This window comes from Clytia hemisphaerica, unplaced genomic scaffold, assembly GCF_902728285.1.
Source record: "Clytia hemisphaerica strain Z4C2 unplaced genomic scaffold, Clytia hemisphaerica genome assembly, whole genome shotgun sequence".
In the NCBI taxonomy this organism is placed as follows: Eukaryota; Metazoa; Cnidaria; class Hydrozoa; order Leptothecata; family Clytiidae; genus Clytia; species Clytia hemisphaerica.
Window position 1 is genome coordinate 152,461 of NW_027104597.1, and position 12,741 is coordinate 165,201.

The 12,741-nt window shown below is 33.7% G+C and overlaps 2 protein-coding genes across 2 annotated transcripts; both read right to left on the reverse strand.

The window, feature by feature from the left end:
• Positions 1–2,075: 2,075 nt before the first annotated feature.
• Positions 2,076–3,185, reverse strand: LOC136824057 (RWD domain-containing protein 2B-like). The gene has a single exon (XM_067080210.1). It carries the CDS (start codon positions 3,136–3,138, stop codon positions 2,245–2,247), a length of 894 nt encoding a protein of 297 aa, XP_066936311.1. The 5' UTR covers positions 3,139–3,185; the 3' UTR covers positions 2,076–2,244.
• A 773-nt stretch (positions 3,186–3,958) lies between these two features.
• Positions 3,959–7,072, reverse strand: LOC136824045 (plexin domain-containing protein 2-like). The gene has a single exon (XM_067080199.1). The coding sequence runs from the start codon at positions 6,966–6,968 to the stop codon at positions 5,646–5,648; it is 1,323 nt and encodes a 440-aa protein (XP_066936300.1). The 5' UTR covers positions 6,969–7,072; the 3' UTR covers positions 3,959–5,645.
• Between the last annotated feature and the right edge of the window lie 5,669 nt (positions 7,073–12,741).

Below are 12,741 nucleotides of genomic sequence, written 5' to 3' on the forward strand. Positions count from 1 at the left end.
ATTTAAGAGTATTGTGTTCGATATTTTGTATTTTTATAGCTGTAAACTACTGTAATACTTGTGGATGGACAAATCTTTCCAAAAGTAAAATGAGCCGAAAGAATCCTTCCCAGCTGGCGCGCAACTCTGTTTTAATGCTCATTGATGAACGCCGGTAGCACCCAACGTTAGGTTATCTTTGATCATGGCCATACAAACACAAGCCCCAAAATCAATAATCATCCAGTCCAAGTTTTTCATAAAAAGCAAAACTAACGATCGATTTATTTCGATATTATGTTTGTATAAAATATTGTGTGACTAAAAACAATAGATCTTAACAGTGCTAGTGAGTACAGTTTGTATAGGATTTGATAAACGTTGTCAACTTGCGGAAAATTGTAGAAACAGAGGAAAAAAAGAGTTTTACATGAAATTATGTGACATTGGTTTTGCATTTTTTTTCTAATTTGCTCAACTGTCTAGATTGCAAAAATGCGTGTACATTTAGAATTGTTTTTCAATTATAAACGTTTTTCCCGGCACACAAATGAAGGTTCCATTAAACAATCTCTCTAAGCCTGGGCAAACTGGGCAGACAAAACACAATTTGATAGTAGCGTCCTTTGTAGTGATGGTGTATGCGTCTTACAAAAAATAGAAACGAAAAGCGTCCCTAAAATCTGCGGCTTGCCACCACGCAAAAAAGCTCTAAGTCCTACTATTATGATTCATATATACAAATAGACAGGTCCAATTCAAATTGATACCCAAACGCCAGATCAAAATGTTATATAAAACCTACAGTTCAATTCACTTAATAGCAGCCACAACATTTTATTACACTGATTTACTTATTTTTAAGAAGCTGTAATAAACGTTGTGGACCTTCTTAACAACATAAACACTTCTAACATTTTAAGGATCTTGTAAAGACGTGAAAAGAAGTGTTTTGTTGTTTTTATAGGTCCTGTTAAGGATAAATAGAATTCCATGACAGTTAGCTCTTATCCGAATACAGGAAAATGGACTAAATCTAATCCTGGTCCAATAAGACGATTCTAAATTCAATCATCCAATTTTATCAGCCCTCGGCACCACTATAACGATCTCTCAATGTTTTCATAAGGCTTTCCGAAAGCAGTCGGCGAGGCGACCTTTTTTTCTGATGTATTCTGAGAGCATGTTTCAGCTAGAAATTTTGATCTGTTCTGATCAGATCTTCGAAAATTAATCAGCTAGAAATGATGATGTGTTCTGATGAGACAGGGGTATAATCAATGTCATCGTGGAGAAAAACAAATATCTTACAAGTTTATCTTGGCAAACGGTTTTTCCTAGATTTTAGAACACATTAAACCATAAAGTAGTGATAAGTTTAGGGAGACAAATAGTGCGATAAAGGTTTCCTAAAAATCAGAACACATCATTTGTATAAAAGATTAAAAGGTCATAACATTTGCTCTCCTAAAAGATAAGAACACATATTTCTAAAAAATCTCTCCGCCGGCCTTCTGGCTTTCGAATTATTTTCTCCTTTCAAGACGAATGATTTTGAAGATGAATTTCTTAAATCTTACCATTCCTTAATGTTCTTGTTTCCATTCATGTACCCTTTCTTGTTAAATGATGCATTGTTGGCTTGTTAGATTACTCTTTCTAAAATCCAATCCAATTTTTTAACCGTTCATTAAAACCTTTTTCCTGTGATTTGCATGTAAGTTTCCATTGATAAAGCAACACATGATCACAAGATGTGGTGGATGACAGGGCGTGGTGGGCGGTAATCGATTTGATGGATAACCTTTTTCCTAATTAAAGGTACAGCCTGTTTTTTTTTTCTTTCTCACCTTTAAATCAAATAAAAATGTTTGAAATATTTTAACCATATCATAGTAAAAGGAGCGATGATAATAGGCGTTAATTTCAAAGTCCAAATGAAAATGTCTAAGCTAAATCTGGCGACTTTGTCCTGATTTTTTGACAATTTGCATTTAGACACATCGGTAGGTTTCATAAAATATCAGCTGAAACTAGTCCTTAATGTAATTAAAGTAAAAGACCTTTCTATTTCAATTAAAACAATTCCAGAACAGTGTGACCATAAAAAACACTTTGAGCCCTCTAAATTAATTGGCCTGCCTTTAGGCCGACATTGATTTACGCTAAGTCTCCGTCACTTCAAGCCGGGAAATAACATCTAGACAACGTTAGAAGGCCATGCAAAAACAAGAATTTTCAGGCATTTGTTTTTCTTAAAACATCTCATTTCTCATCTTTAATTTGACCTTCGATACCAAAAATTTCCTTAAACATGTGACCCAGCCCATGATCAACTAAAAATTTATAAAACAAACCAAAATCCATGTGGTAGTCACGTGACCCATGAGGATCAAAACTCATTTCTTTGAAATCCGTAAAAATTCGTTTTTCAATATCTTCTTTAGATCGACACTGTATACTCTTCCAAGGTAGCGATTTCAAACGATCGAAAAACTCTTCTACATTTTTTGATTGTCCTTCGATGTAAACTAAACCCGGTTTTCCCGGTAGAGAGAATCCGGTTAACCCGAAATCATGACTCCAATTCAGAATGTCTTTCCGTTTGTGCTTAGAATATATATGATGCATATACAACCACATTGATGTCAATATATCTGTATTCCCCTCAGTGTTAGCTTTAGACGATTCAGCTTGTTGTGACGTTTTATCTCCATTATAATACGAACCTATGTTATCCTTCAACCATAAGATTATCTCCAGAAGAATATGCTCATCATTTGGTAAGGTTAATACAAACTCATTCAAAGCTTTTTTAATATTAATCAGTTCTTCACGACTCATTTGATCTGAAATGACTGACAGCTCTGGTCGAGAAAGTGGATAGTCTTTAGGTAGCTTGATGGATAATTTGAAGACCAGATTGGTCTGGTTATTAACCTCAGTATTCAGATTCAACTCGAATGCAAGGCATTGAATACAGTTTGGTGAACAACCTTCCGAATCTCGATATTCCTCAGCATCAATAAGAATGGATGGATCTGTCCAAACCAATCCACCTTCCTCGGGAAACATTGCTGTTAGAATCTCGACCTCTTGTAATTGATCTGTTATGGTTCGAACCAACTCATCTTTGGTGAGAGTGTAGTTATTACTCATGGTTGGATTAGAACTTGTTGGATTGAGTTTTGTTGTTTTTTTTATTACGATCTAAATGAAAGTTATAAACTTAATCAAATATATGTTGAAGGATAAGTGTTACTTCATGGACTTGCGAGACTTGATAAAGTAGACAACATTTTGCCGGGTGCACCAAAAAAAAGTATACAGGTTTGCCGAGATAAAGTGAGCTTCAGGATTTAAATTTTTTGTTCATTTTCTTTTTTTATCGTATAGAAAAGATATGCTCAAACTTAAATTTTGAGCTATCATACATTAAATTTGAAATTCTTTTTCAGTTTTTCCAGAAATACAAATGGGAATAGCTTGTTTTACAATATTTTTAAATTTCCTTAACGAGTTTTGAAGAACACAGTTGCATTTTTTGGTATTTTTATTTGTAAAGAAGGTAAGTTTCAAGAGAGAAGTTTGCTCGCCGTTTTTGATGATTCTTTGAAAACAAGTCAGTTTTTTTGCAATAATTTTCGAACTACTTTTTCAAGCCTAATGAATGATAGCTCAAAATTCAAGTTAGAGCATATACGATTAAAAAAGAATGAACAAAAAATTTAAATCGTGAAGCTCGCAATATCTTTGCAAATCCGTTAATAAAGTAATTATATAATGAAAATGTTTTTATGAGGTTAATCTTTAAGACCATCGATTCTAGCGAATGAACCATGTTAAAGGCATCAAAGCATGAAAAATACGATAAAATATGAGTATATAGACTCATATTGACCCCAAGAGCATAAAGGGTAAAATATTTCAAACAGGAACAAATCTAAATTAAAATCCCAGAGTAACCAGAACTGCATAATTTCAATCATTTCCCAAAGCTTCGGGTATCTTTTTATAAATATTTTGAATAAAAAAACAAATTGAATGAACAAAATAATCAAATATAATTAAAAAACTGAACAGTAAGTAACAAAAACATTAAACAAAAAATATATTACTCTACGATAACAATTGCCTGTTAATTAATTACCTGTTTGAGGTCAAAAGAATACAAAATCAGAAAAGGTAAATAAACATTTTAACAAAAGAGAAAATAAACAAAAAAGTTATGTTACCTATACCAATCATTATTATATTCCAGCCAAAGGATATTCTGTTCGAATTATATGATAATACAGTTGACTCTCTCTAATTCGATTTTCAAGGGGAATCGTATCGAATAGTGGAGCGTCATTTATGAGAGTTTCTCCATGACGGTGGCTTTCAATATTATCAAATATCGGAGCATATTGAATAGTAGAACACCGAATTATAGAGTGTCAAGTGTATATGATTCTATTTCGAGGAATTGAGAGCATGTCTTCCAGTTTTTCGCCTTAAATGTTTTAAAAACTTCCTTATCTATGGAAATTCGTTATTGTATTGCTATCGTTTACCCTTTTGAAACGCACGATCCAGTCGTCATATCTCAAAAGGTACGTCTCCCCAAGACACGATTTTTTATAAAAAAAAGATCCAGAACTATCGAAGCTTTCCGAAATTCTTAACTTTACGAGTTTCAAGCCTAAAAATTTTCTTAACTTATTCTTAATATTTTGACCATCGATGAAGTCTTATGTTTTTATACAGTTTGTTCTTATATAAAAAACGTGATGCTCGATTGAGAATAAGCTCAGCGACTAAATTCATGGAGCAAGAAAGAAAGCAAGCTTCATTTTGATCGCCTCAGAAAATTGCTTGGTGCGTGCGAGAGACGTTGAACAAAATATTCCTAACCAGAAAGTGTTAAAACTGATAATAAGATTAATTTGGAACGTACAGTAACGATAATTGTAAAAAAGACTGAGACAAATTAATTAAATAGACAATAATCTGAAAATATTACAAAAATACAGAAATAAAACATAATAAATACTATTCGTAACAAATGGACGTAGAAAACTTTCATAAGTTTCCCAGCTAGCAAATTGTTGTTTCAAGCTATGGATGTTGGAACGAGAGAAGATTATTGAAATAACTTTCATTTCATTTCTTGACCAAAAATAATAAAAAAGAAGTTGAAATTAGTTTTTCTGACTTAACCGAAATTTCATATTTTACACTATAGACAACTGCAGGCTTTTAGGCCCTAGAGTATAACTTTCACGCTAGCCTAGAAATTAGATTCAACAAGTTTGATAACAAATGACAAATTTTAAGAGAAGATCCAAAGAACTTAAAAAACAAAACATGTTTCAAAAAAAATTGCAAACTTCAGCATCAAGCTCGTAAGTATCCGACCCATGCACCAAGACTATGGTCGCCAAAATCCATAATATCATAAATATCAACAACCTTATGGCAGCAATTTTAAACTCTCTTTGACGTCATCAATGATGCAAAATAAAGCGATACAGTCAATAACATCTGAACACCGAGACTCTGAATGAATGAAAGCAGAGCAAAAGCAAGGTCGCCAAAGAACTCATTTAACTTGCCATGAAAAATCAGGAAAGAAAAACGGTTTTCTTTTCGATACAAAGCAGATCATAAAACCTGCCACTTTCTTACAGCAACTGATCATCGGGGACTTTGTTGAAGCGAGCTTTACTGAACAAAACAGCCGGTCTATGCTCAATCAACCACATCCCGGATGAACTCTGCGGGTGTGTGTACGCGTAATAAAACATGACTAGTATTATGAGGAGCACCATTATTACGAGGAACCCAACTATCCCTCCAATAAGCGCACCGTTATTTGAGCTTTGCTTTTTCTTAGTCATTGTATTAGTGTCTTTGCCTGGTATTTGAGCTGAGCATTTCTCAGGGTCATCGTAAGCTGTTTTAGCACATCTTGACATCCAAGATTGCCGATGCCAATCCAAACCATTCGAACAACGCTGCAACGAGGGACACCATTTACAATTAAACCTCGTATTGTTTTTATTAAGGCAAGCACCACATGTGGTCTGTCGAATACACGTTGGTTCAAGATCCAAAATAAACGCCGAACCAGAGATTGGATTTCGTAAGGGTAAAGAAATGCGATGATATGAATAAATGTAATTATGGAAGTGTATTTTACCGCCTTTATCATATACAAAGGATAGCACAAGTCCGTCAGCGATCCCGATGGTGACATTATGGGTATCATTAGGTAGCTTTACTGGAGACACTGGTACATCCTTATAAGCAAAAACAATGGTACCATTTTCATGTAAAATTGTTTGGAAGTCATATTTCGGACTGCCATCAACTGTATTATTCATCTGCATATTTTTCCATTGTACTATGAAAATATCTTTACCAGATCCGACCAGAATCTCAGTCGAATTATCGATTGATGGATTGAAATTAGCCATTAACGGTGCAATATAATGCACAACATGGGCGTAAGCGTGAAACAACGGACCAACACTGAGGAATCCACCAGTGGTCACTACAACGCGCTGAACTTTGTTGCCGTAAAAATAGAATGGGAATTTAAGAGCTACAAAAGCAGCTTTGAGATAAGCTTTTGATAATATCTCATGTTTTTCAATTTCCAAGCCCTCGTATGGTAATGATTCAGTTCCATTTGTTAAATCGATAAAATACGATTGACCACGAGTGGTGAATTTCGATGTATAATATCGGTGATCATCGATTGTATTGATGGTAGTGTTTGTATTTTGATCGTTTTCCTCCGATTCAGCGAATGTTGTGTTGATTTTTTCTCCTCCTTTTTCAACAATAGTTGTACGTCTCACGCGATGTTTGAAATCCTTGGATAAAAAAGTCGTTTTATCATCTGTCAAAAGTTCATAAAGATTTGAGTTCCCATGGCCCTGGACATAAGCAACAGCAGTCAATAAACATAATACTGAGAACAAAGTCTCAAGAGTATGCATTTTCTGCTGGCACCGTACGCTATTTCTTTCACTTTTTCGTATTTTAATTTATTTCTAGAAAAAGAATTAGCTTCTTAAAAGTTCTGTTTAGTTAAAAGGTTGTCTCTCTCTCTCTCTTAAAATATAATTTCTGATTTCAACCTTTCAAGAGAAAAGATCTAATGAAAGATAGTATATGAACTTTTCTCTCTCCCTGTAATGTAAGATCCAATAGGAAAGGGGAAAAGAGTCTAAAGAACAAAAACAACACAAGAAATAGTCCAAAAAGCAGTGCAACAGCCACTAAACCTAAAACCGAAAAAGCTAAACTTTTCTTTCGAAATACTATTTTTAAAGTTAGTTTTCAAAACATAAAGGTTAACACTTCAGTGAAACATAAAGTAGATTGACGTCAAAATGTCTTGTTAAAGATAATTATTTTGAAATTGAAATTTTCTCAATAACATGCAGGAGATGAATAAAAATCCAATCCAACAAAACAAACTGTCAATGACTAACTGATAAAGCAAAGAGAAAGAAAAGCAAAGTAGATCTTTACTGAGTGTAAAGATTATGATCTCTCTTCTTAAGTGGGTTTGCGAAAGAGATTTTCGATAAGAAAAACCATATTTCCCAGATCAATGAAATTGAAATTATTGGAACCTTTCTAATGTAATATCGAGCATATGAAACTAATTTTGTACTAATCTAGACTAAATGACCAATGCGACATTTGAAACTTTAAAATAAGTAATATAAGTAGTAAAATCAACATAAACAAATCACTTTATATTTACCATATTCCTGTCGTAATCAGGACTAAATGAATAGAATATCAGAATGCATAATCCTTACTTAAAAGATAACAATCTAGGATATCAGACTTTGTAAAATGAAATCTAATCGTTTCATCATTTGAGACATTATTACAAGAAGATGATCAAAACTCAAATCCGAACTTGTACTCTCAAAAGAGAGTCTGCTAAATTACGTGGGTTACGTGCGTGTCGTGGGTTCGTGAGTCGTGACTCCTTAAAAAAGATAGTTACTTTTTTTTATTTTGGATTTATATCCTAACGTTATTTATAGTTTTTCAAAAGCCTCAATACTCTTTCCTCTTTCGACCTACATATTTTATTCTTCAACTCTGTTTATTATCCTAATGCCAAAAGTTTCCACTAAATGAAAATACCTTGATAAGTAAAATTGTTCTTATTAAGAAAGAGATAAGAGTAGGGTTTCTTCTACACAATAATCGGTAAGTATTTCACAATGTTTGAAATCATTGGAGCTAAAGAATTAATGATAGGAGAGAAAAGGTAAAGAAATGATTGACAAAATCTTAACCTTTAGAACTTATAAGGCGAAAATCTTTTCAAAATTTTGATTTTATTTGGCTTACTCATGCCATTTCAATTGAGATCAAAAGAACACCTTCAAATCGAGTTTAAATAAACTTAAATTACCCTTAATAAAGTTAAAATGGTCAAGAAGCCGAAGGCGGCGTGAAGGCCCAGCTGACGTGGCAATAACCAAATGTCGTTTGTAACGGGTACCTTGAGAGAATCAATGTTTGCGGAATCGTATTTTTGCAATTTTAGGGTTTAAAGGAAACATCGAGTCTTAGAATCCTAATGCACATTTTCGGCAGAGATTGAAATACGGAACATTGAACATTCAAAAAGTTAAAAAAGTGAAAAATGAAAAGAAAGAAACCAGCTGCGCTGGAAGGTCAGGGGAAGATCAGCAATGATAAATGATACGCAATATATGTATATAATAGATTTGCGTTATGTTTTTGTTACTGGTATGAAAGAAAAAATCGGTTTAAATAAATTCACAAACTTCAAATGTCAAATGTTGACCGTCAAAGTTCAGAAATATCGATTTAACCCGTAGCATCATGAAAAACATTCCAAACTTATTCAAATTTACACTTTAGCTGCATTTTAGTATCCTTTAATGAGTTACAGCATAAATTTACTTGAAAGATTCTCTGTCAGGTTTAAAAAATCCAGCTACCGACCGTTTAGAGCGATAAAATCCAAACTGACCATCTTCACGGGTAGCATCATGAAAAACATTCCAAACTTATTCAAATTTACACATGAGCTGCATTTTATTATAATTTAACGAATTACAACATAAGTTTACTTGAAAAAAGTCTCTGTCAAGCTTGAAATATAAAACTCCAACATCCAAATGCTCCCACTTGCTCCCTGACCTAAAAAATACTTTGCCATAAAGAGAATGAAATTTGACTTTACTACCAATTCAATCCAATATAAGAGTAGGTCAAACATCGTGCGGGTAGGCGAGGCAAAAATTCTAAATCAGCCGCTGGTTTAGCCTGGACTACTGGACTTGTTAATCTATTGCGCACACAGGCTCCGACAAAGCCAAAATCTTTTCGTTCAGTTGCTTTTTAAAGGCCCACTTGCGCTGCGCGGCTGGGCCAATAAATGACGAAGAATAAAAGAAAGGCTTTCGATGTGAGTGACCAGCAAAGGAAACAGACACAACTCTTATATAAATTAAAAAACAAAATCAAATACTGTTGGAAGCTTTCGAAAATCTTTTTGGAAAATATTTTCTAACTTCCAAACATAACAAGATTCAGTATATCTAATAAAAATATATTTTCTCAGTATACTTAATACCTAACAAGAGATTTTGTTTACTCAAACTTCACTGTCATTTAGGAAGAGTGCTTAGCTATGTTTATAATCAAAAAGCAGCTTTGATCTTTTTGAATGATAAATTCTTGGGTGTGATCAGACAGTATCAAACCTTGAGCAACTTGGAAAAAAATGGCATTATAATCAAGTGTTACCATTTCAATACTTGTTCCCTTAGTAAAATATAGAATTTTCCCCTCTAGCATGAAATACAAATAATAAAAAACATTAAGGAGGACCTAGCGTTTGTTTTTTTAATAATTTTTATGCTCCCATTATAGGGTGAAGAATTGACAAAATATTTTGCTTCTCAAATTTTCTGCAATTTTTGAGTGAATTGTTTTTCAGTTAATATTAGTAAGTTAGTTAAAGGGGACTTTATTAACACAATTTTATTTCAAGTTTGAAGATCAAATATTTGATACAACCAATGGATTGAGTGTAAAATCTAGATAAAGAAAGTGGGATTATTTGTTGAATTTCAACCACCAAAAAACAGCAAGAAATGGTGTGTTCTGATGATGATGACTTCAGCATTTTTTTGGGAACATTAAAAAAAATCAACCTCATAACTGGATAGCCCTTACTTATCAGTAGTATCCAAAAGTAATATTGTTTGTTGAGTTTCGGTGTCTAGATTTCAAGATACTTTGATTCAAATATTTAAAATTATCGATATTTCTCAGTCAGCAGTTTTTCAGTATATTCATCCCCCATTAAAATGAATCATCTTACAATCCAAACACCAAATCGGGTTAAAAGGTATGGTAATAAATCTTTAGATGTTTTAGATCTTTGTAAAGCTCCTTTTCATTAACTTTTGTTTGGCCTGTCCTGGGTTTCCTTTGTCAACAGTGTCAGGAAAATACAATCCACTTTCCACACAAAAGAACCAAAGCTTCAAATACCAGCGTCAATTATGTCAAAAGTAGCTCCAAAACATCTGAACAAACAATCACAACAGCTGACACCACAATTGTTATTATCTCCTAAATAAACACCGTACGCTTTACCTACCAAAAGTATTACAGTACTGACCTCTCATCAGCCACTTCAATACCCTCTCAACGGCGACAATCAAGGTTCCTCCCTAAAATGCCAAGGGACTGCTCAATGTCACGAATCCCACTTACACCAAATGTTATTCTCAACAACAACCCAAAATCAAGCAGAAAACTCAATGATCTTCATCCAGGAAAAACAGATTTCATGAAGAAAAGGTTTCTTAGAGAGCTTGAGAACAGTACAAAGCTCACATCAGAATCTGCAGCCCCTCAAGCCTCTGACAAATCTAAAGATCCAAACCAGACACTGAAAACATCTCAAACCTGCTGATTTTATGTTAAAAGTAAACGCAAGCACAGTATTTGAGGAAAAAACTATCAGGTACAACCACCCAAAAACTTGCACCAAACTTCATGAAATATGGAAACAAGGGCCAGGGAGTACTGTAATACTGGAACTAAATGCTCCGAATTCCACCCAAGAATGTGCTCCTCTTCAATTAAAATCGGTACATGCTTCAACACCCATTGTACTTTTGCTCATGTCAAAGGAACGCAAAAAAGACCAGAATCTTGAACAAAGAATCAAGGTGAAACAAATGATTCCTTGGATTAGGTTAGAAGAATCTTCATGTTAGCCTCCACTGATGCAAGTTACCTGATCTCACGGTAGCATTCTCAGTTCTAAAAATTAAGATCTAAAGAATTTAAGAATTCAACGAAGAGGGAGTGCATACACCAAACTTTCAAAACATGCAAATCAAGTGCAAGAAAATATTCAAACCCTTATAATCTAGCTAAAAAGTCATTATTAGAAACAAGTATAATTGCCATTTTCTCTTACTGTAAACAAATATCAGTCAGGACCTCTTTGGTCTTTTTTAACATTAGTTCGGATAGAATAAAAACATACCTGATCAACACAACCAAACCTTCTGTCTTGCGTTTACTCTTTCCTTCCCAACAACTTTTGTTTTTGCTTATGTAGGTTTTAAAATCCACAAGTAATGAACCTCTTATAGCTTTATCTGAATAAATCTGGTTGAAAACCTTCTGTCAGGTTTCATTTTGTACGTTTTTTATCCACGTGGTGAACCGGTTTCCCCGATTTCCCGATAATTAAAAATTGGAACTTTCCCGTGGACGCGATTGGGCGTACCGCCTTCGCAAAATATTTTTTGTGAATATTTACCGATTCTCTAACGCTAATATAATCTAGATAGTATTTTTAAAAGTAGATCGTATTTTTAAAATTCAAGATAAAAAGAACTATCTAAGGAATTATTACCGATTCTCTAACGCTAATATAATCTAGATAGTATTTTTAAAAGTAGATCGTATTTTTAAAATTCAAGATAAAAAGAACTATCTATGAATTATTTTAACGGGCGTTGAATCGACATTGACATATTTAATGATGTCATAATCAATGCGGTGCATATTTTGTCAGCGCTGTGCATATTTTGTCAACATCCTTTTTATTGGATAAATACCACTAAAATATACAAGATCAGTAAACATAAATTTATCGCCCGCGAGCACGGCTTAGCTAAGGGCACCTCTCTTATTCATTATCTAAGAATTGAAGCGGGCAAAGATTACCGCGCGGGCTGATAGCGGACGAAGGTTTTTTGAAGATGTTTTTCAGTTATAATCCAAGGTAGAACAAACTAAACATAGAAAGGGGGTATTTTTTAGTGCTCTACACGATGATCGGTAATTTTTTTGAATTCTATGTTTAGATTTTTCTACCCAGCCCCGTTGCTATGTCCGCGCGCCCTGTTGCTAAGACCTTTGCTTGAAATTGAAAGCGAAACCAAGATTATTTAGCGCACACTACCGTTTGCGTAATATCAATAAAGTGAAATGAGGTCCTGACTGAATATAGACCTTTTTTCAAAGAGGCCACCCTGTTGAATAATTATGTAGTCCAGCAGAAAAACAATGATAAAACCATGCATAATTATTACAATATGCATGATACAGTAATTATTCATGGCTCTATCATTGTTTTTATGGATGGACTACATAATTATTCAACAGGACATCCTCTTTGAAAAAAGGTATATTGTCCTGTGGTAAAATGTTTCTCATTTGACCGGATATTTTGCA